Below are 23,345 nucleotides of genomic sequence, written 5' to 3'. Positions count from 1 at the left end.
GACATTCCGGTGGGATCAAGGTCCAATTGCTCCCGGCATGACCGCTTAATAAAATATTCTTGTTTTGGCCTTTCCTTCTCCTGGTCCCTTGCTCTTGTTCCCTGTGCTCAACTTCTAAATAAACTACCTTTCCACAAGTCCTTGAATCAAGCTCTGCTTCTAAATGGAGAAGTTTAGCCTGCCAGCAATGACTTCCTTATATTGCAAACCTGTCTGTATTCATTTGCATACTTGCTCGCTCATTCATTCCATCCCCAAATACAAACTGAGTGTCTACATTCTAGGTTTGGGAATGTAGGAGTAAATGAAAAAGATAAAGTCCCTGCTTTCACATATCTTATATTTTCTTGGGAGTGACAGGCTATGAGCAAATAAACATATAAATAGATCATATCATTTTAGATAATGATAAGTGCTCTGAAGGCAAAAAGCTGGAGATGGAGGGATAGCACAGAGTTAGGGAGGATACTTGGATAGCGTGGTCAGTGAAGACTTCTCCAAGGAGGCTCCATTCGAGGAGACACTTAAATCAAATGAGGAGGACATTCAGGAGAAGACCTGGGAGGAACAAGGGCTAATGACCTGAGATAGACATTATATTGAAGCAGAGTGGGCAGGGGGAGATTGCAGGAGGTATGTCCGGAGAGTGGGCAGATACCAGCTAGTCTGGACTTTACCAAGATCAAAGGAGAGGGCTTCCAGCAGAGGAATAACATGACCTGAGTTATATGTTGTGAAGATCATGTAGGTTACTGTACTCGATTAAGTATACTGTACAAATCACACTGGATTAGACTAAGGGAGCAGGAGTGGATACAGAGGGGCAGGAAGGAGATGAACAATGGTCCAGGTGAGACAAAACAATGGATTTGACAAGGGTTATCCTGTGGGGGTGGTGATAAGTGGTTGGATTCACTTATTTGGAAGGTAGAGCTGATTAGGACCTATCTGGTGGATCAGGTGTGGGTTGTGAGAGAATGACTCCTGATTTTTTGTTATGAACAACTAGGCAAATGATGGTGCCATTTAGAGAGGGAAGACTTGGGGAGGAATGAGTGTGTGAGGGAGTCAAGAGTTCTGTTTTAGGCATATTTTTAGATGCATGCTAGACATCTAAATGGAGCTGCTCAGGGGGCATTAGAATTCAGAAGTCCTGCTCAGACATTTGGAAGCCATCAGCATCCAGATGGCATTTACATGTATGGACTGGGAGATATCCTCTAGGAGTAGTGAGGAGAGAAGGGTTGAGTTTAACAGAACAAGCAGCAAGTCATCAAGCGGTTCTCCAAAGGAGTGACTCTCAGACTTTGATGTGTATGTGAATCACCTAAAACTTGATTATTTGTAACTTCTGACTAAGCAGGTCCCTGGGAACTAGCCTTAGAAATTCTGAGCCTTGGAGAGAAGCTTAGGAAGGCAAGTAGCCCCAGATGGTTTAAATGTAGGTTATATTTTCAGAAACTGTTCTGGGGGATAGGTAGAGGGTGGGAAGGGGAGGACAAAGAATAGTGCTAGCGTTGGGGTGACTAGATAGCAGGATCCTAAAGAATGTTTCTGTTCTCTCCAGGGCCATCATGAAGCCCTACCCTCCACCAGCCCCTCCTTCTGTGTATAGGTGCACAGTGTGGCACTCACACCCAGACCTCTGGCCGTCATGGACCCGTCTTTACCAGGCACCCTTCCTCCCCCAGAACTAACCAGCCCTACAGAGCAGCTGACTTACCAAAAACCCTTGACTTCACCCTTGTGATGGACGGGCTGTCATTGTCCAAGGAACAGCATGGCACCAACGACACTGGGATCTGCAAGATAGGGGCCCCGCACAGCTGTCACTAAGAGTAGAGGAATGGCAGCCCAGTTTTCCTCAAGGTGAGTGATCATCAGATGAATATGCTAACTGCACCTTTGGATGTGGACCCAAACCAAGTATATCATAGCACTAAAGTGTTCACATCTGCATCCTCAGCTCTGACCCCTCATCCAGTGCCAGATCTGCCTTGCCTTGCTGGATAAATTTTCCCTTGGCTGACTTGTCATATCAACTCCAGAACTTACCATCGCCCCTCTATCCCCTGCCCATATATCTCCCTTCCATGGCCATATTTCACTTTTCTTATCATCCACATTGAAGTATGTGTGTGTTTAGTGACTCTGTCCTGTCTGACTCTTGGCAACCTCAAGGACTGTAGCCCTCCAGGTTCCTCTGTCCGTGGGATTCTCCAGGCAAGAATACTGGAGTGGGTTGCCATGCCCTCCTCCAGGGGATCTTCCCAACCCAGGGATCAAACCCAGCTCTCCCACATTGCAGGCAGATTCTTTACCGTCTGAGCCACCAGGGAAGCCCACACCGAAGTATGATTAGTATCAATACCTCTGGTTCCTGTTTCTCTCACTCCAGCCAGTCATCAAGTCTTGCCAATTCTCCCTTCAAAAATGTCTTTTGAATCTGTCACTTACTTTCCATTCCCACTGTCCCTGCGCATTTAAGCCTCTGGTGTGGAATGAATGTTTGTGGTCCCACCATTCATCTGTTGACACCCTAACCCCTGAAGTGCTGGTATTAGGAGGCAGAGCCTTTGGCATGTGCTTAGGGTTAGATGAGGTTGTGAGAGTGGAGCTTTCATAATGGAAAAAAGGGTCCTTATAAGAAGAGGAAGAGAAACCAGAGCTCTCTGCCACCCCTCCTCCATCCCATCCCGCTCAGTAAGGAGAAGGAGAAGCACCCATCATGAATCTTTAGCCTCATCTGCAAGTCAGGAAGAGAGCCCTCACTAAGAAGTGAATCTGCCAACAGCTTGGTCTTGGATGTCCCAGCCTCCAGCACAATGAAAATTAATTTTGTGTTGTTGAAGCCACCCAGCCTACAGTATTTTGTTATAGCAGCTTGAGCCAATACATCTCTCGTTCCGTTTCTCTGCCTCTTGCCTTCATCTGTTGTGTGGATACTAGTGTCTTTCATGACACTTCTCAGTGATTATAGGAATATATACTTGTTGTTGAGCAGCTTGGTGATTACCTTCATAACCAGAGGGTGCCCTCCATGAAGCTGTGCATCTTTTGTTCACCACTCTTGACCCAGGGCTGAGCACCACGTTGGGCGCATGGCAAGAGGTTACTAATATACTCCTTGAAGAAATGAAATGCCTCCGACCAGTTCTCTCAGCGTTCTTCCCAGTCCCTTCTGACTCACGCCTCCGGGGCTGACCAAGGTTATCTTTCTGAAACACAAATTTCACTGCACCCAGCCCTTCTTTTGTCAGTGTTTACTGGACGCTGTGTGTTTACCAGCACCCTTTCTGAATGTTTATGGGAGTGATAACAAAGTTAAGATCAAGCTGATAGTGAGGAAAGGTGTGGTGGATCAGTAATAAAAATGATCATAAGTGATTAATACAAATTTTTTAATTGTGGATTTGCTTTAAAAGAAACCCCCAAGCCCATGAGCACCACAGGAAATGGATGAGTCATGCGTTCCAAGTATCTTGCGTCCTCTAGATTGGGGCTTGATAAAATCAGCCCTAACTGCTAGAACTACCTCGCTCGGTTACCAGCGTACTGTCCCAGGTGGGCACCATGTTAGCGCCTCCTTCTCTGCTGTTCGCAGGTAGGGCTCAGAGACCACCCCCCTCAACCCGTGCTGCCCTATGGGCTCCATTCGGTGAAATGGGTGGGAGTATCTCAGGAGTCACGTGTGCTCTGTGACCCTGTGTGCATTGGGAATGGGGTGGAGAGAAATGGGAGATCGGGGAAGATGAGACCCGTTGCCCATAGCTATTTACAAACTCAGGAAAGCACAGTTCAATAGAATTTCCTCTTCAGTGGAGTTGACCCATTTCCCCTCTCCTTACTAAGAGGAAGTTCCATTAGCTCATAGAAACGCAGAGTCACCCATTCCTCAGCTTGGAAAAGCCCTCACAGGAGGTTTCTCAGTGTAGGAACAGATGGGGATGTCTCTCGGGAACTTTATTCCAAATTCCTGAGAAGTCTGGCGGCATCTGACAGCTGAATCAGTTTCCCCCATGGCCCTGGTGCTGGGCGGTCTGAGCTGAAAAAGGGAGGAGACCTGGCCCAAACTCCCACCCATTCCACGGCTTCGGACCCCCTCTCTCTTGAATCTTCATATTCAACATCTTGGCCAGCCCTCATCCAACCTGCCCAGGGACCTTTCCAACAGTCAGTTCCAGGAGAAAGGGACCAACCTCACACTTCTTACCAATCTGACAAGAAGACCTTTGGGGCAAAAGTCTGTCTGAGCAGGTCCCAAACAATGTGAGATAAGTCAAGTTCTGTGAAGGTGATAGGATCAGCGCTTCCCCAGAACTGGTTAGTTTCTCAGATTAAGAGGGGAGAGGTGTGGCTGGAGACAACACAGTGGAACAGAGACACGGTGTCCCTGGCCACCTCCTGGAGGATCCAGGATGTGACAGAGGGCAAAGTGTACCCAGACTCAGGCCTCGAGCCCTGGGTCTGCTCCACCTGCTGGGCTGAGCTTGGGGAGAGCCTCAAACCCACATGTGGCTTTTCGTGGAAGGAGGAGGCTGCTTTTAGAATCGAATGCAGATGGCTTCCGCACTTATGAGAAGTACCTCTGGGACACACTTCCAGGTTGAGGGGAGCAGTTGGTGGGTTCCAGGGACACCTGGTTTGCTGTCTTCTTGGAAGGGAGGGGCCATCGGGGTCTCCTTTCAAGTTGTCAGAATTCACATCCAAAATAGTGTTCTCTGTCCCATGGTTTCCTTTTCAGTCTTCCTAAAGAGCTGACTCACTGGAAAAGACCCTGATGCTGGGAAAGATTGAGGGCAGGAGGAGAAGGGGATGGCAGGATGAGATGGTTGGATGGCATCACCAACTCAATGGACTTGAGTTTGAGCAAGCTCTGGGAGACAGTGAAGGACAGGGAAGCCTGGCGTGCTGCAGCTCATCGGGTCGCAAAGAGCTGGACGTGACTTAGTGACTGGACAATTACAACAAAGAACCTCTGCATACTCTTTCATTTACATCCATTTTCATTATCTCTCATTATATTACATAATTTTTACATTATCATTCTTTTTTCTTTTTTGGTGGTACCCCGTGACTTATGGGATCTTGGTTCCCTGACCAGGGATCGAACTCGGGCCCTTGTCACTGAAAGCTCAGGGTCCTAACCACTGGACTGCCAGGGAATTCCTTCATTATCTTTGCTTACATTCTGTTTCAACAATTTTGTCATATATTTAATATACATTTTTAAAGATCTCTTTCATTTTCTCCAGTTTCCAAAAAAAAACTGTTCATTTCCCTTTACAGCTTTAAAGGTCAACGACATACAGCAGAAACCAGCACAACACTGTAAAGCGATTATCCTCCAATTAAAAATTTAAAAAAAGAAAAAGTCAATGACAGCTACCTATGCCTGGAATACCACACACCTGGTGCGTGTTAAACTCTTTATGTATGATCTCGTTTAAACCTCCCAACATCCCCACGAGGAATTATTATTCCCATTTTATAGATGAGGAAACTGGGACTTAGTAAGGAATTTGCCCAAGGTCACAGGCAACAAATGGTAACAGGAGGAACTAGACCTGATTTGAGCATGAGTCCTCAGTCTTGGTGCCTTAAAGCAACATCACACATCTTATTCCTTTTCACCCTTGATCATCAATAACTTGACACTTCTACCAGCCACGGTGTCATCGAAATCTGACTGACGTCACACATCGTATTCATTATCATCCTTGATCATCAATAACCACGCCTCTACCAGCCACTGTGTCGTCAGACATCTGACTCGTTTCCCAAGATTCCTGTGATCCCAATAATTTATTGGAAGAAAAAACGTACATCAACTCATTAACAGAGCCTTGTGTTTCAAGCCACATTCGCATTCATGTTCTCAGTGGAACCTTATAAACAAAACAAGTCAGGCAACATTTCCTGGTTTCATAGATGAGGAAAGGTGACTTTCCCAAGGTCACATGGCTAGGAACAGTGAAGTCAGAATGAGAACTCCTAGGCTCTTGAAATGCCCAGAACTCTTTCCCTGTACCATGCTGCCTTTTCAATAAATAAATAAATAAACCTTCCAAGGAAATGCTGAGAAACCCTCCCTCAGACCTGTTTCTAGAGGGAATTATTATCAGACTGGCATCTATGAGCTTTCTGGCAGAGTGGAAGAGCTCTGGCTGGATTCACTGGGCCTGACGTTTACTCCAAGAGTGCCACAGAGAAGGCAGGGCCAAGGATGACCTGAGGAGCATACACCTTCCCTGCCGACAGGTGCAGACAGATCCCAAACTGACTGTGGGGAAGCAGAGCCCACACCTGTCCCCTCCCTAGGCCCAGGGTCTGGTCATTGTCTCAGCACAATCCCATCCACTCCTGCTACATGGATGGGCCCTCAGTGTGGGGCTGTCCCTCGGCCCTCAGCTCTGTGCGGACACGGATTCCTCCCAGCCCAGCATCACGTGGGGTTGGAGATGTCACCCCAGAAGCCAGGTTGGCCAACATCCCAGCATGAGACTGAGTCTTTATTTCACAAATGGAATAACCATGGCCCTTTGATAAATGGCTCAGATGGTAAAGAATCTGCCTGTCATGCAGGAGACACAGGTTCGATCCCTGGGTCAGGAAGATCCCCTGGAGAAGGGAATGACTACCCTGTCCAATATTCTTGCTTGGAGAATCCCATGGACAGAGGAGCCTGGCAGGTTACAGTCTCCATGGGGTCGCACAGAGTCAGACACAGCTGAGTGACGTCTACTTCTGAGAAGTGCCTGCTGGTCCAAGCTCACCACATCTGATCACTGAGAATACAGAGGTCCCAGCCCAGTGCTCTGTCCTGTAGCTGGACATCAGCAGCAACACAAGTGCGGGTCCTAACCCTGACCCTCCTGGGCAGATAAGGTGGTGTCCAAGCCCAGAGAGCCACTGAAGGGCTGTGTTTGGACCAGGACGAATACCCATGGTTTCTCTGGTTCTGTCAGCAAGGTGGTGGGAGCAGCAGGATGAGGGCAGTGTGTGACCTGGCCACTCCAAGTGCCCCACGGGGCTACTGCTCTATTTGCTCGAAAGAGGGCACTGTCTGCAGATGGGTGCAACATCCCCAGGGTTCTGAGTCAGAAGCCCCCTTTTGGATCTCAGCTCCCTTTGGCTCCTGTTTCCTCCTTCCTCCCCTGGAAGTGGCCCCTGCATTGGCGGCCCTGACGCCTCTATCCTCCCAGTCCTCCATCCAGCTGGAGGCTCTCCTGACACATGGATGGACTAAATGGGGAGGCCTGGCTTACTGAGCTGACTTTAGCCTGGTGGCCTCATGATCCCCCTGAGCAAAGAGTCCTTTAAAGCACAGGACGTGTCCCGAGGAGAGGGGAGGTCTTTGCCCTGCTCTTCTCAGCTCTGCCAGAATCTGCAGGGCCCTGTCTGCAGAGCAGGCCAATGCCACCTATGTATCCTGTGTTAGTCTAGTTTCCTCCTGCCCTGGACACCTACTGGGCCTGCAGCAAAGTGCCCAGACTGGCATTGTGCTTCACTTCTGGCCCCTGGATCCTCTGGGTCCAGGCAGCGTGCAGCTGAAATCAAAAGCAAGCCCTCAGCCTGCCTCACTCATTTGACTGCAGGCTGGTGATCAGTGGCAGGGTGACCAGGTCTGAGTCAAAACTGCCCAGGAGACCGCCTGGGGCCGGCACACAATCCAGAGGGGCAAAGTCATGGGCAAAGCTCCAGTCAGATGTGCCGAGGTCACCACAGCTGGTCAAGCCCAGGAATGACCAGTCCTCAGTTGGTCGGTCCCACTGTCCTTCAGGGGTCTGCAAAGGAGCAAGAATCATTTCTGGGGGGTCCTGTTGCACATAGCCCTTGGCCAGGGCTGGAAGAGGCCAGCCTGCCTCAGTATCCAGGCACATCCTGCATTGGGGGTCAAGGTCCTCTGTTGAGGAAGACTCTTCTTCCAGGCTGCCTGCCTGGGCTGCCTTCTCCTCTGGGCACTGGGTCTGCTTCAGGTAGCCCTGGAAGGCCCCTGCCACTGAGTCTTCTTCCGCAGGCTCCTCAGGTCCCAGGGGACTCACATGGCCTGAAGCTGAGCCACCCTGAGCATCCTCAGGCTGTCCCCTAGAGTTCTGGACCAGGCCAATGCCACTGTCCTCCCGATCCCGGCTGTCGCTCCCCACCTGCGGCTCCCAGCTGGGCTCCACGCTGGGGCACAGGCGGGGGTCTGGCAAGCAGATCCCGCTGTCTGCACTGTTGCTGCTACCTCCACTACCACAGCTGTTCTCCAACTCCTGGGGCGTCTCCTTTTCCAGAGTCCCCCCGGCCTGGGGGTCGGAGGCAGGGAGGAGGAACTGGGGCTCATCGGTCTGCAGCGACGGCTTGGCACTGCCGAAGCCACTGTCGGTGCTGCCGTGCATGTCTGAGTTCCTCAGCTCCGGAGTCACCTTGGGGAAGGCCTCCTCGTCCAGGGTGTGGATGGCATCTTGGGTCTCTGGGTGGGAAAACTGGCTGATGAGGTTGAAGGGACTGGGCTTCTTGAAGACCTGGGGAGGAGAGCACAGAGTTTGAGGGGCGTGAGGGTCACCGGCAGGAACCCACCCCAGTGCAGCCGGGAGAGGTGAGGGGTTCAGGAGACACTGCTCCAACAGGTGGGGCATGGCAGAGCCTGCAGGACAGGATGCTTGTCCTTTTGGCTTTGTTTCAGAATCGAGTTTTCCTCCTCATGCAATTCTCAGTTTGACTTAGGCCAGCTACCTAAGAAGCCTGTGTTCTCAGAGCTCAGACAGAATGACAGACAGAATGGGAGGCTTCAAGGAAAGGTGAACATTCTCAGGCAGCTCCATCAGCAGTGCTTTTCAAACCCGAGAGCTGGCTGGACCCACTGAGATCTAGAAATGTGTTTCAGACTTTTTTTCCCCCAGTAGGACCCTGAGTAAGAAACATGTTACATAATAATGTTACATAAGATATAAATAGTGCACAAATATATTATTTATACACAACTGAAGTCAGTTTCACAAAATAATACTTATTGTTACTGCCTGTGCATCGTGATCTGTTGTATTCTGTCCTGCCCTATTCCATGCTATTTATTTCATCTTTTAAAATGCTGGAGGTGAGATACCAAGATCATTTCTCCACTCCCTGAGTGTGACTCTCATAAACACAGCCTGGCTTCAGTGTGGGTCAGTGAACAAGCACAGAACTAGTAGCTGAGGAGGCCCTCCTGCTGCTGCTGCTGCTGCTAAGTCGCTTGAGTCGTGTCTGACTCTGTGCGACCCCACAGACAGCAGCCCACCAGGCTCCCCTGTCCCCGGGATTCTCCAGGCAGGAACACTAGAGTGGGCTGCCATTTTCCTCTCCAATGCATGAAAGTGAAAACTGAAAGCGAACTTGCTCAGTCCCCATTAATTGCTAATAGTCCCGGGAAGTCACTTAACCCTTCTCCCCCTAGCTCTTTTGCCCCAGTTGCACTGGAGTTCCTTCTGCTCCAGACAGCGCTGCCTCAGGGCCTTTGGACAGGCTACTCCTGCTTGGAATACTCTTCCCCAAACATTCTGTATGACTATATCCTTCTTATCACTCAGGTCTTGGCTCAGAGGTCATGTCCTCAGAGAGGCTTTCCCGATCGCCCCTCTTCCTATCAACCTTGTTTATTTATTCCTAGCACTTAGTTTCTGGAGTTAATTTTTGTTTTCTGTGCTCCCACATGCATATACACAAATACGCTCACTCCCTATACCCAACAAAATGTTCACAAGCTCCTGAGGGTGGGAGTTCTCTGTTCTGACTGACCACTCTATTCCCAGAGCTGCTTAAACTGAGCTGGCACATAGTAGGCGCTCCTAAGGTTTACAGATTGACCTACTGACTCACTGTTGCACACCTAGATCCCTTTGTATGTGATGACTCTAATGCAACTCTTATTGGTTGGATCCCTATTACTATCATATAGCTTGGTGACTAAGGATGTATATTCTGGAGCCAGACTTTCCGGGTTCAAATTCCAGCTTTGCCTCCTGTCAGCTGTGTCATCTAGGCCAAGGTCTGCATCAAAGTTAATAGTTGATTTAATTCTCTGATCCAAATGTTCAGAAGGAACAAAAAACTACAGATTGCTTGTCATCTCCTTTGGCATTTTTGTATCTACGTCTATGTCTATTTCGCTGGTTTGCATTAAAGTTACTAGTTGATTCACAGGCTGTCCCTCTAGACCTAATCCAGCCTCTTGGGCCCACTTACTCAGTTGCTTTCCGTACAACACTTTGCATGCTGTAGGTGCTTGGTAACTGTAGCTCCACTGCCCACTCTCTCTTACTAGATGTCTTTCCTCAAGCTCAACTAAGACACTTCTATCCAGTGTTCCTCTCCCACTGCTCTGATTTCTAGTTACCCATCCCTGAGGGCAGGCCCCATGGTGCGCTCACCAGGCAGCTTCACCCCCCTTCTCCCCGCTCCATGCCCATCTCAGAATTCTTACTCAAGATCATTTCAGAGGGCCTTTGCCACTTGCCTTATTTTCCCTAGACATCCTGGGAACCCTGCGGAAGGTTCCCTTCCATCTATGAGCTTTCCTGGGCTCCTGTCTCCCTGACAGAGCCCACCCTTATAGCTGAGTCCTTGACCATCCCAATAATGTCAGTTGTGGGGACCATCTTTGGTCCAGTCTGAATCCCAGGCCAGAGATGGGCTGAGGTCTGGAGATGCTGCTCAATGGGACAAATTGAATTTCAGAGGCTTAGTGACTACAAATCATCATCTGTCAGCACTGCATAGTCAGAGGAGACCTGCCCCCGCCCCCGCCCCTCCCAGCAAGGGCTGGAGATGCTGCTTCCTCTAGGAAGCCCTCCTCTCAGCATCCTCTCCACGTTGGTCTCTCCACCCTGACCACAGCCCCTTGTCTTCCTCTTCCAGAGCACTCAGCACAGCCTCTAGGGATGGCAAGCCTGGGCTCTGGCCTTGACTCTTGCTGGCTGTGGGGCTCTCTGCATGTAACGATCTCTTTCTGCCTCAGTTCCCTCAGTTGTAAAGTCAGGCTTATAACTGCCTGTCTCCGAGGTACTAATGCCCAGGGGCTGGTCTGCAGCCAGTCATTAGCAAATAGTAACAAAATGGCATGAGGCGGGTTGGGATTACTGTGTTTTTTCTGGGCCACAACAAAGCAACATAGGCTTGGCATTCAAATTCTCCCTCCGACCCCATGGTGCTTGATGAAGGTGCCTCTGATAATATCAGGGCTGAGGGTATGGACTGCCCGGGAGGGTGTGCCCTGCCTCTAGGAGTCCTGGTAGGGCTGGGAAGGAAGGATGGGGCGGTGGCCTCTGTGCAAGACTCACCAGGACAGCAGGCAGCTTTCCCCGGCGCCGCACATACAGCTGGAAGATCAGACAGAAGGTCAGGGCTCCATAGAACAGCAGGACGAAGGTGGAAAAGATGCTGATGTTGGTCACTGTGAAATCTGTGGGGTCCAGAGAGATGGGTTTGTAGGCTATGGGATGTGGAGGGGCGGTCCTCATGGCCCCTCTCAGGGGCCTCTCAGTGACTGGCCAAGTAACCACCCCTCCAGCCCCTTAGGCTACCTCTAGGCCACAACTCTGGAGGCCACAACCCCATTCTTGTTTTTGTTTTCAATTGTGGCATGCAGAACCTAGTTTCCTGACCAGGGATTGAACCCAGGCCCCCTGCACTGGAAGTGGTCCCTGGATTCTTGGGAATCCCTGCCTGGCTTTCCAACCTCCACCCTGAAGGATCCCTCACTAAACACGTGGGCTCTGCTGCCAGTCTCTGCACAGAACTCACATGATGGCACACACAGCTGTGGCGCAGGACGGCACAGCAGGTAAGAAGGGAGGCTCTGGGAGCAGCCAGACCTGGGTTCCGATCCCAGGTCTATCACTTCCTAGCTGCGAGGCCGTGGACAAATTACTCAGTCTCTCTGAGCCTTAGTTTTACCATCTACAAAATGGCACCATAATAGTGCCTACCTCACAGGTGGCTGTGAGCTACACAGCATTTATCAACTACCAAGCCCTTTAAAACAGCACCCCCCGTCCCAATCTGTGGTTTCAGTTACCTGCAGCCCAAAAACATTACATGGAAGATTTCCAGAAATAAATCATTGGTAAGTTAAATCATGTGCCATTCTGAGCAACTTGAAATCTCATGCTGTCCCACTCTATCACTCTGTCCCAGCTGGGACATGAATCCTCCCTTTGTCCAGAAGATCCTGCCTGTGTCACTTAGGGGCTGCCTCAGTTATCAGATAGGCAGTTGTGGTACTCAGTGCTTTTGTCTAAGTAACCCTTATTTTACTCAATCATGGCCCTAAAGTGCAAGAGTAATGATGCTGGCAATTTGGACGTTCTTCTAACTTAAAATTATCTTCAATTTAATTGATAAATTAAACTCTGTCATATGCATGTATGTACAGGAAAAAACAGTATATATCCATGATTTCAGGTCCACCACTGGGGGTCTTGGAATTTATGCCCTGGGAATAAGGGGGGACTACAATGCTTATGTTATCTGATTCTTACTCTTACCTTAAGAGGTAAATACTATTACTGTCCCTATTTTTACAGACTAGCATCCTGAGGCCCAGAGAGATTAAGCTGCCCAAGGTGATACATTTCATAAGTGGTGAGGCTGAGATTTGAACCCAGACCTATACACAAAACTATTTCTGTATTAGTGAGCAGATGTTGAAAAAGTGTGTAAGGCCACGTGGCACAGAGATGGTGCCTTGCTCTGCTTCAATGAGAGTGAGGCTTAAATAACAACCAGCTTCTAAGTGTCTGCCATAAATTGAAATGTGCTCTAGAAAAGCAAGGAGTCCCTCTGGTCACTGCTGGACGCTGCCCCGAGTGGACCGAGCACTCTCCCAGCCCACTGACTGTTGACATCACCCGCTAGGCATTCAACATATACTATCCCAGGTAGCTAGATGCAGCCTCCTCTTGCCATGCCCTGTCTTCCCAGGCAGACCGTAAGATCCTTGTGGGCAGAACCACGGACTTCACGTCCCATATGCCCTTGCCCGCCACCCCCCCAGCACTTGGTTGGGAGCCTGGCACAGTGTCTGCTGACTTTTGCAGCTGCGGAGAAGAGCCAGCTTAGTTCTGCTTCCTCTGAGGGGGAGGAGGGAAAGTTCTGAGACGCCCTTGGGGTCCCCAGCTCCATTCAGCCGAGGAATGTGACAAACAGGAACCATCGCAGCTGATTAAGCGGGGCTGGGAAGGGCTCCTGGGAGCTTAGCTGGGCTCTGGTGGAAACACCCGCACAGCTGGGAGGCCTGGCTTATAGGTCCTGAGCCTCAGTTCCCATATCTCTAAAATCGGGACAACAGGAGCTCTTTCACAGGGGCTGGGTGAGGATGGAGGGCTGTGCTGGCAGGTGGGGGGCCAGCACAGTGCCCCTCAGTGGCAGCCCTGCCTCCTTCCCCTCTGCCTCCCTCCTGCCCAGACAGCAGCCCCAAGCACTCACACTGTGAGGTGAGCAAGATGCACTCCTCCTTGGACCAGACCTCTTTGTTCACTCGGGAGCCGACAGATGGTTTCACCCTGACGCAGAACTCTCCCACCCCTCCCGGGATTGGGAGTTTGAAGCTTTCGTTTTTGACCTTGCCATGGGACTGAAATCAAAACAACCAGAGCAATAAACACGATATCCTTGTTCTATGGCACTTGAGAGCCGGAGGGGCTGTTAGAGATACTCTAAAGCACTGAAAGTCAACCTCCTTCAGTGTTCTTTTTCTAAGGTGACAAACTCTGCTTCATCAATGCAGCCCAAGATCTCTGTGATTACCATGATTTATTTTGTACTAAAAGAGAAAAGGAAGTGTTTTATAGATAATGAGGACCTTCCCAGAAGGGGCTGGAGTCAACTCTGGTGGAAAGGGATGCATGAATGTACACCAAGTTGATTTAGTCATGTCCGACTCTTTGTGACCCCATGGACTATAGGCCACCAGACTCCTCTGTCCATGGGATTCTCCAGGCAAGAATACCGGAGTGGGTTGCCATGCCATCCTCCAGGGGATCTTCCCGACTCAGGGATCAAACCTGTGTCTCTTACATCTCCTGCACTGGCAGGAGGGTTCTTTATGACTGGGCATACCTGGGAAGCCCATGGTGGATAGGAAAGAAGATGGGTTTTGTGGTTCCAGGTCCCTCACTTATGGAGCGTGCTTACAGGGCCTCCTGGAGCCTCATTTCCCCAGCTATAAAAGAAAATAAAATCTCTGCCTACAAGAGGATTGGAAACCATAGCTATACAATGTCCCCTGTAGCTATACAATGTCCCACAGACACCTAGCAGGCACTGCCTTCCCTGCCACCTGGCAGAAGCACATACTTGAGGACTGAGGCCATCTCAACCCTCCCTCCCCACCCCCCATCCACCTCACAACCTCCCTGACCTTGCAGGTAAAGTTCCCAAGGGGAGGACAAAAGGCACTTCCGGCCCCAGGAGACAGGCAAGTCTGACCGTGGAGAACCCCATACCTCATAGTGTCCTGGTACCTTGCGAACCTCAATCTGGTACTCCCGGAAGTTGTGGAAGATGTTTTCATACGTGTCGCCTTCGGGGGCCACCTTGGGCCTGGGGAGCTGGATGGCCCCAACGATGTTACCGTTGCGCATCTCGAGCTTCACGCTGGCGACCGTCAGAGTCACTGGGTGGGGAGACAGAACCATGAGGCTGCTGGGCTGGGGAGGGCCTGGGCACCCCATCCATCCCTGGCCTCCAAGGTCAAGTTCTTCCCACTCTAAAACCTGTATTACAGGTCTTCCAACCTGGCAGCACATAAGGAATTTCTGGGGTAGAGGGCTAAAAACAGATGTCTGGACCCACTCAAGACACAGTGAATCTGAATTTTGGAAGCAGGGCCCAGGTAACATCTATTTTAAACACACTCCTCAGTCATATTTCTGTAGCTAGTGAAGTACCGGCCTGTGAACAGGCATTTGGGAGACAATGACCTCCAAGAGCATCATTCTGACTTCTGCACAGCAGGCTTGCCATACACATAAGAGCACAGTCAGTCCCAATCTGCAGAATGAAAGAATCCTATCACATTTGGGGCTTATCATCCTTTTCACTACTCTCTGCAGAGAGAAACTCCCAACTTGATTTCAGCAGCACTTCACTGCTTCAAATGGACTTCCCTGGTAGCTCAGACAGTAAAGCGTCTGTCTACAATACGGGAGACCTGAGTTTGATCCCTGGGTCGGGAAGATTCCCTGGAGAAGGAAATGGCAACCCACTCCAGTACTGTTGCCAATCCCATGAACGGAGGAGCCTGGTGTCCGTGGGGTCGCAAAGAGTTGGACGTGAATGAGCAATTTCACTTCACTTTCACTGCTTCAAAGCCCCATGCCCTATCTCAGGGAATTCTTTCCTAAAGGCAGCAGGACCAGATTCAAATTCTGCCTATTGCTTGTGGCCCAATGCTGAGTGCTTATGGATTCACTTCCTCTCTCAGAACCCTACAAGTATACCAATCTGGCCCTCATGACTCAGCTGTTCCAGCTCACTCCAAGACTTCTCTTCTGTAGGATAAACAACTCCAGTTCCCTTTTAAATCTTGAACAACTTGGCTATTTTCATCTAAACTTTCTCCAAAGTCCTGACTCAGGTTTCTTTGAGCAACTAAATTCCTGACTAGGAAGCCAGGTGGATGTGGCAAGCTATGGGAACAGAGAGCAAAGGTCTAGACAAGAGCTTCCGGCTGGAAAGGAGCCTGAAAGCCATGCTCTAGGCCCAGGGGAGGAGAAGCACCTTCATCCATGGAGAAGCGGGTTTCAGGAAAGGTCCAGTTGGAATGCTGGCTTCCATCCACTGCCCGGACTCTGGCTCGGTAACCGTTGCTGCGATACAGGTCCAGGGTCTCCCGAGTGACATCACAGGACATCACCAGCATCTGGCTACAGTTCAGGATGGGCTTCCAGTAGAGGGGCTCTCTTCCATACCTGTGAGAGAGCAGGGGAGGCATGGGGAGAGGAACCTGTGCTTCAACCTACCTCCTTTAGGAGGGAAGGGGCCAGGGGAGAGCCCACATGACAATACAGCCCTCAGGGTATTCCCTCTAGTATGGGGCATCCAGTTGCAAGGGGATCTCCCTTGGTTCTGGGGCTTTGAGCCAGTTTCTCTGTGGTCCAAAAGACTCTCGGATTGGAATATGAGTAGCTCAAATGCCAACTCCTTCAGGAAGACTTGCTACTACTCTCTGCAACACAGCCCACTTTCTTCCTCCTCCTAATTTCATCTGCAGTCCTTAGGGCTTCCTTGTTCTCCAACTGTCTTATGGATGCTTTTCCTGTTTTTCCAATAAGATGGAAAAGTCTTGAGGGTAAAGGCTTGGCTTTCTCATCCCAAGCTCCCAGCATACTGCTCAGTGCACATGAGACTTGATCAGTGCTTGTCAACCGATGGATATGTGCCAGGGTCTCTCCTGGTATCATTTCAGTAACAAGGCAGATATCTTCCCATGCCAGGGGGGTAGAAGGGGATGCAGTCTCCCACTTCCTCACTCATCTCCCTCCCTTTTCCACCTTCCTTTTTGCTTACTTCAGGAGCTCCACTTCATAATAGGTACTTTCAGACGAATTTGGGATGGGCGTCCAGTAGAGGACGTGGTGGAAAAACTCTGCTTCAAACCATGCAGATGGAGGTCTAGGCAGTTCTGTCCGAAGAGAGGAGAGTGTCAGTACCAGAGGTAGCAGAGCCTCCCCCCAACCCACCCTGGGGAAGAGATGCTACCGCAGATGGCTGCAAGCATTCTGCCTGCCTGCTAAGTCGCTTCAGTCGTGTCCGACTCCTTGGGACTCTATAGGCTCTATCCTGCCAGGCTCCTCTGTCCCTGGGATTCTCCAGGCAAGAATACTGGAGTGGGTTGCCATGCCCTCCTCCAGGGGATCTTCCCGACCCAGGGATTGAACCCATGTCTCTTAAGTCTCCTGCATTGCAGGTGGACTCTTTACCACTGAGCCCCCAGGGAAGCCTATTTATTGAGCACTCAGCTAAGTGCTTTACATATACTGTGTCTCATTTAATTATCACGGTAGTCATATAAGGTAGGCATCTATTACCTCAAGTTTACTAGAGAAGCAATGAAGGTTCAGAGATTTTAAGTGACTTGCCCAAGGTCAGTGGGGATAGTAAGGGGTAGAATGGGCCCTTGAATCCAGATGGATCTTATCCCAGAACTCATGTGTCCTTAAATCACCATCCTGTGCTATCTGGGATCAGAAGCAGAAGTGAGAAGAGACAAGCTGGGTGTAATGTATTCCAGGCAAGAAGGGAGGGGCAGAGATTTAATCTGTGCCCATAATGAGCTCTCAGATGAGCTGGTCCCTGGCTGTGCCCAATCCCTGTGCCTGCTCCAGCCCTATCCCAAGGTCTGCTTCCCATCCCCACATCTGGTTCCCACTCTGGCCCCAGTTCTGGCCTTAACCCAAGGCCGCCCTCTCTGGAGTTCTTTGGTACACAGATATCCGCCTCATTGGCATCTACCTGTTTCTCTTCACAGAAGCCCAAGTTGAGTGGTTGCCCCATTCCCCAGCTTCCAGGAGGGCTTTACTGCAGCCAGATATCCAGGCTCAGCCTGAATACAACAAATAGTCCTGGTCCTAGACTGGGCTGAGGACATTTCCACAAAGAGCTGGCACCCTTGGCTCCAAGGTGAGATGTGTGTGTGTTAGTCTCTCAGCCGTGTTGGACTCTTTGAGACCGACGCCATGGACTGTAGCTTGCCAGGTTCCTCTGTCCATGGAATTCTCCAGACAAGAATACTGGAGTGGGTTGCCATTTCCTCCTCTAGGGGATCTTCCCGACCCACGGATCGAACCCTCATCTCCTGCATTGCAGGCAGATTCTTTACCACCTGAGCCATCAGGGAAGATACTAAATACCAAAGCCTCTGTCCACCTGCTGTCTTCCCCTCCCTCCTCCACACACCATTCATCAAGGAAAATTAACTTCAAGAGTCGCAAACTAGCACTTGCTAGTGTGACTTGGGTAAATCATTTAACCTAGCAGAAATCTTCTCATTTGTAAGAATGCGATAAATAGACCTACTTGAAGAGTCTTGCAATGAAGGTTTGCCCATAAAGTGCAATGAAGCATGTCAAGGCCAATGCCAACACCCAGTTCTTCATCTCTCCCCAGTCCCTTAATGTGTCTGCATCTGACAGCGACTCCCAGGCTGCCCTGGTTCTCTACCTTCTCATCACCTCTCTAATAATGCTTTTTTGCTTTCTTTCTTATACTGTCTTCAATCCTCAAGTCTGTTTCTCAATTTCAGAAGAGTACATGGAAAGTGAAAAGTACAGTGGGTCTCTGTGGTGTCTGGGTTGCACATCCCCAGCTCAGCTCTCGATCATGTGAACGGTGACCTCATGTTTTACTTCATATTCTGGCTCTCTCCCTGCTCTCTCTGCCTCTGTTCCTGGGACTCCCCGCCCTTTCATTCTCTCCCTTCAGGATTTAGCTTTTCAATTGCAGAAACTTTCCAGGACATCTAGCTGGGTTGGGAGAGCTAAAGGGTAACAGTAGGAAAGAAGAGGCAGGCGGCAGTGGGAATGCTTTGGGGGCTAAAGGAGGAGAACAGATATGATGGGGGTGACAGGTGATGGTGGAGGAAGAGTTGAGGGGTAACATGGCACGGGGGAAGAAACAGGTTAATTGGAGAGCTAAGGAAAGTAGAGTCAGACTGAGATCAAAGTAATTTCCCAGAGGGACCACCAGTCCCATAATTTGAACTAGAACAATAAAAGAGTCAGGGCTGAATTTATGACTCACCGGGACGTGGGTGGGCAGTGAGTTGAAGGGGGGGTGGTCATTTAACTTCTTTATCCACACTTCCCCACTACCCCAGTCAATCTCAGCCTGTTAGACGTCTACAACGTGTGAGCCTGAGACTCAGGCTTGCCAGAACGCGGGAGATTCGGGGAGGGGGGAGATAATGGGTGCCTCTCTCCATAGGGCGCCGGTCAGTCAGACGGGGTTCTCCGTGGGAGGCAGAACTTTAATGCACAGTTGACAACCGGTGGGAGAGGGAGCGGGATGGGCGCGGATAGGGCGAGGCTAGACCCAGATCCTTACCGTGCGCACGGGAGCCGAGGAGCAGGCTGAGGAGCGCCGCCAGCTTCACTATCTGGCGCGGCAGCATCCTGGGCGCACCGCATTCTCCCGTGCCGAGGCCAAAGCCGGAGCCGGGAAGCTCGCCTCCCGCAGCGGTTCTACTCGGCTGCGACTGAAACCTCAGGCTGACGAGTCCGCTCACGCCCCGCGAGGCTGACGTCAGAAGGGCGGGGCCTCGAGGCGTCCCGCCCACACGCCGCTACGTCAGGGAGTCGAGCCCGCCGCCCGGTGCGCGGACTGCCCAAGCTCGTGCGCGGACTGCCCAAGCTCGTGCGCGGACTGCCCAAGCTCGTGGGCAGGAAGCTGGGGAGCGCTGGGGCTGGGTCTTGCTGTCCCGGCCGGGGACCGGGTTTGGTCAGCTCTCACCTTCCTTACCTCCCGGGGCCTCCAGTGCAATCGAATGAAAGCAGTCTGGGTAGCCTGGAGGGGTGTGTGTGTTGGCGTGTGTTTTCGGGCACAGGTTCGGGGAAGGGGGGAGATGGCCCACAGAGGCAACGCGAGGGGCAGCCTTGCCTCGTGGGCGCGGAAGGTGGGGTGAGGGTGTCAGAGCAAATTGTACGGAGGTACGAGTTGGGGAAGGAGACTGTGCTCAGGGAATGTGTGAGAGGACAGGTACGTGTGTGAGCCCTGGCATTGCCAGGTACCTTGGTGTAGGGCTCTGAGCTAAACGTACAGTAAAACAGGCAGATTCCTACCTGCTTAATGTTTTCGAAGGGGTGCTCATGATGTCTTCCAGACTTTTTTGGTTTCCCTTACCTGCCTGAAATCTCATGTTACCCCCGACCACCACACACTCCAAAATCACTGCAGATGGTGACTGCAGCCATGAAATTAAAAGACACTCCTTGGAAGGAAAGCTATGACACACCTAGACAGTGTGTTAAAAAGCAGATGCATCATTTTGCTAACAAAGGTCTGTATACTCAAAGCTATGGTTTTTCCAGTAGTCATGTGCAGATGTGAGACTTGGATCATAACGAAGGCCAAACGTGGAAGAACTGATGCTTTCAAACTTTGGTGCTGGAGAAGACTCCTGAGAGTCCCTTGGACAGCAGGAGATCAAACCAGTCAATCCTAAAGGAAATCAGTCCTGAATATTCATTGGAAGGACTGATGCTGAAGCTGAAGCTCCGATACTTTGGCCACCTGATATGAAGAGCTGACTCATTGGAAAAGACCCTGATGCAGGGAGAGATTGAAGGTGGGAGGAGAAGGGGGCAGCAGAGGACAAGAACCTGGTTTGATAGCATAACTGACGTAACGGGCATGAATTTGAGCAAACTCCGGGAGACAGTGAAAGACAGGGAAGCCTAGCATGCAGCAGTCCATTGGGTCACAGAGTCGGGCACGACTTGATGACTGAACAATAGTGCTCTGGGAGAACTGGGTAAACATCGTCAGTCATATCTCTGTCAATTGGCTCATCTGAGACTTTGCTCTAGGTGCATAGAAGATATCAGAGCATGGGGGACAAGACTGTGGTTCAGACTGTGTGTGTGTGTGTGTGTGTGATGGGGGGGTGGGGCATGGAAGTCCAGTCCTGCATCTGAGGGTCTACCTTGGGGCTAGAAAGACATCATTTTTTGATAGTGGTCATTGAAGTTCAGGGATGCACCAGCCGCATAGATAGTGGAGAGTGGTATATGCAAGCCCAGCAAGACATATGGTCAGTCAAGGTCACCTTAAGTGGACAGCTCTTGTCACACTTCCACATCAGCACAGAGGAAAAGAGTCCCAGGGTTTTTAATGCATGAGGATATTTTTTGCACCCTCCGCTGCTCAACTGAGAGATTGAAAGATGGCCGGTTGCTCACAAGTACCAAGGCATGACCCAAGGGTGTAGCTACTGTCTGAAATGACTTCTTAGTTCCCGTTGACCTTTATAAGGAGGCATATGCTACACAGTGTCTTCCTAAAGTTGTCTTTACTTTTAGTTTTGTGTTGAGTTGCAAGAGTTTACAAGTCTATACTCCTCTCACCATTTTAAGAAGGATCAGGATTCTTAATTCATTCTTTTTTTCTTAATACATTCTTATGACATAAATTTACTGCAAATCATTATGTGCCTGCACATTGTTGAGGATATTATATGCCTGCACATTGTTGAGGCTGAGGATAAAATGGTGATGAAAACAAGGTCCCTTCCCCCAAGAAATGAACACTCAGCTAGAGACAGAAAGTAAACAGAGATTTTTAATATGCTGTGGTAAGTGTTCTGGGAAGGGAAGTACAGGCTCACATGGGGACACAGGAAACAGACACTCTACCACGACTGTGGCTGAGGATAAGGAAGGCTTCCTGGAGGAGGTGACGTCTACACTGAGACCCAAGGAATCAGTAGGAGGTGGCTGGGTGAAGAAGAGACAGGGATAGTGATCAGACAGAGGGAAGTATTTGCTTAGATAAGAGGGAATGTGGCATTTAAAAAAAGCATCCTGTAAAGTGGATAAATTAGCATCCCTAATTAAAAAAGAGGAAACCACCATGACTGACATAGTTTAATGTTTTGCTTGGGGCAGAGTCAGCAGTTAAATGTAGACTATTCCAGTGTATCCTGGTGCCTCAAAGAAAGCACCTAAAACAGGAATTGTGTCAGCTGTATGATTGCAATATAGTTTTCTTTTAAGAAATTCAGTGTTTATTCTGGTTTGTATTCAGTTTTCAATCTCAATGTTGTGAAAAGTCCAGCTAAGGTTCAGTGATTTCTGGTATTCATATCAGTACCAATAGAGAGTAATTATAATAGTATCTTTTATGTGCTGAGGTCTTACTGTGTATCAGTCCTGCTTATACTTAATATATTTAATGTAGGTATATTAATACTTAATATATTGTATCAGACACTGGCTAGATGGTTAGCAATCCCATTTCCTCTTCCTGGATACACATGACAACTAAATCTCCTAGCTTGCCTTGCAATTAGGTAGAACATGTAACTGGGTTTTAACCAATGTAGAGTTGAATTGATGGGAGCTATTTCCTGGCCTGGCCTCTTAACTCTGTCTTTGCTATTCTGTCAGCCAGTGGAGGGGGCTGATTGGAGGACTTCAAGAGAATGGAAGGAACTGGGGTCCTTGAATCACCTCACCTCTTGGAGAGGAGCTATACAGGAAAGACACCCAATCTACATCAGCCTGTGACTTGAGTGAGTAGTGACCTCTTACTGTATCTAGCCACAAGATTTTGGAATTTTTGTTACAGCAGCTAACGTTAACTACCCTGATTGAGGCTCAAATATTGTCTCATTTGATCCTTATTACTACCCTGCCAGGTTGACATAATTATTAATGTTTTGTAGATGGGGAAGGATGCATTCCTTGTCTGCATCACTAAGCCAGCGAGTGGCAGAGCTAAGATTATAGCCCAGGTCTGTTTGACTCCAGCGGTTATGCTTTTACCACTGTATAAACAATGCCCTTCCTAATTTTGGAAGAGTTCTTGGAAAAGACAAGTGTCTAGTGAGTTGAGAGAGAGAAAGAAGAGAGGGTGAGTGTGGGGGAGGAAGAAGAGCTCAGGGCCAAGTGTGGCGGGGAGCGGGAATGTGAGGAGCCCCAGAGAACACGTGGGCGGAGCTGGGTAGAGACCTTGCCCCCATAGTCACACAGGGAAAATTTTAGGACAAGTTTTGGTCTCTGGATGGTTCTGTTGTCTCATTTCTACTCTACTTCATCTTGATCTTCCAGTTGGTGCTTCTTCATGGGCACCACTGCAGCGTAGTGAAACCGGAGGGAAGGGGATAGGGCACAACCTTTGCAAGAATGACATAGCCCAAGGACACGACATGAACAGACTAACCGAAAGAGTACAAGATGGCGGACAAGCTGACTTCCACTAGACCTTGTGCTTCATTATACACTCACTGTAACACATCAGCATGACTTTCATGGTGTTCTCAAGGCAACAATACTGAAGGGGGTTGCCATTCCCTTCTCTGGTGGACCACATTTTGTCAGAACTCTCCATCATGACCCATCCATCTTGGGTGGCCCTACATGGCATGGCTCATAGTTTCCTTGAGTTAGACAAGGCTGCAATCCATGTGATCAGTTTGGTTAGTTTTCTGTGATTGTGGTTTCATTCTGGCTGCCCTCTGATGGATGAGGATAAGAGGCTTGTGGAAGCTTCCTGATGGGAGGGACTGGGTGTGGGGGAAACTGGGTCTTGCTCTGGCAAGCAAGGCCATGCTCAGTAAGTCTTTAATCCAATTTTCTGCTGATGGGTGGGGCTGTGTTCCCTCC

The 23,345-nt window shown here is 49.8% G+C and overlaps 1 protein-coding gene across 1 annotated transcript; it reads right to left on the bottom strand.

Annotated features, from left to right (window-relative positions):
• Nucleotides 1-4,977: 4,977 nt before the first annotated feature.
• Nucleotides 4,978-19,203, bottom strand: IL10RA (interleukin 10 receptor subunit alpha). Its single transcript, XM_040258073.1, has 7 exons — nt 19,069-19,203; nt 16,534-16,648; nt 15,745-15,935; nt 14,469-14,638; nt 13,450-13,597; nt 11,304-11,425; nt 4,978-8,510 (listed from the first exon to the last, which is right to left on the bottom strand). Exons 1-7 carry the CDS (start codon nt 19,133-19,135, stop codon nt 7,581-7,583), a joined length of 1,743 nt encoding a protein of 580 aa, XP_040114007.1. The 5' UTR covers nt 19,136-19,203; the 3' UTR covers nt 4,978-7,580.
• Nucleotides 19,204-23,345: the final 4,142 nt, after the last annotated feature.

This window comes from Oryx dammah, unplaced genomic scaffold, assembly GCF_014754425.2.
Source record: "Oryx dammah isolate SB20612 unplaced genomic scaffold, SCBI_Odam_1.1 HiC_scaffold_17, whole genome shotgun sequence".
In the NCBI taxonomy this organism is placed as follows: domain Eukaryota; kingdom Metazoa; phylum Chordata; class Mammalia; order Artiodactyla; family Bovidae; genus Oryx; species Oryx dammah.
The sequence above is the reverse complement of the archived record's forward strand: the minus strand, read 5'-3'. Positions and strand labels throughout refer to the sequence as shown.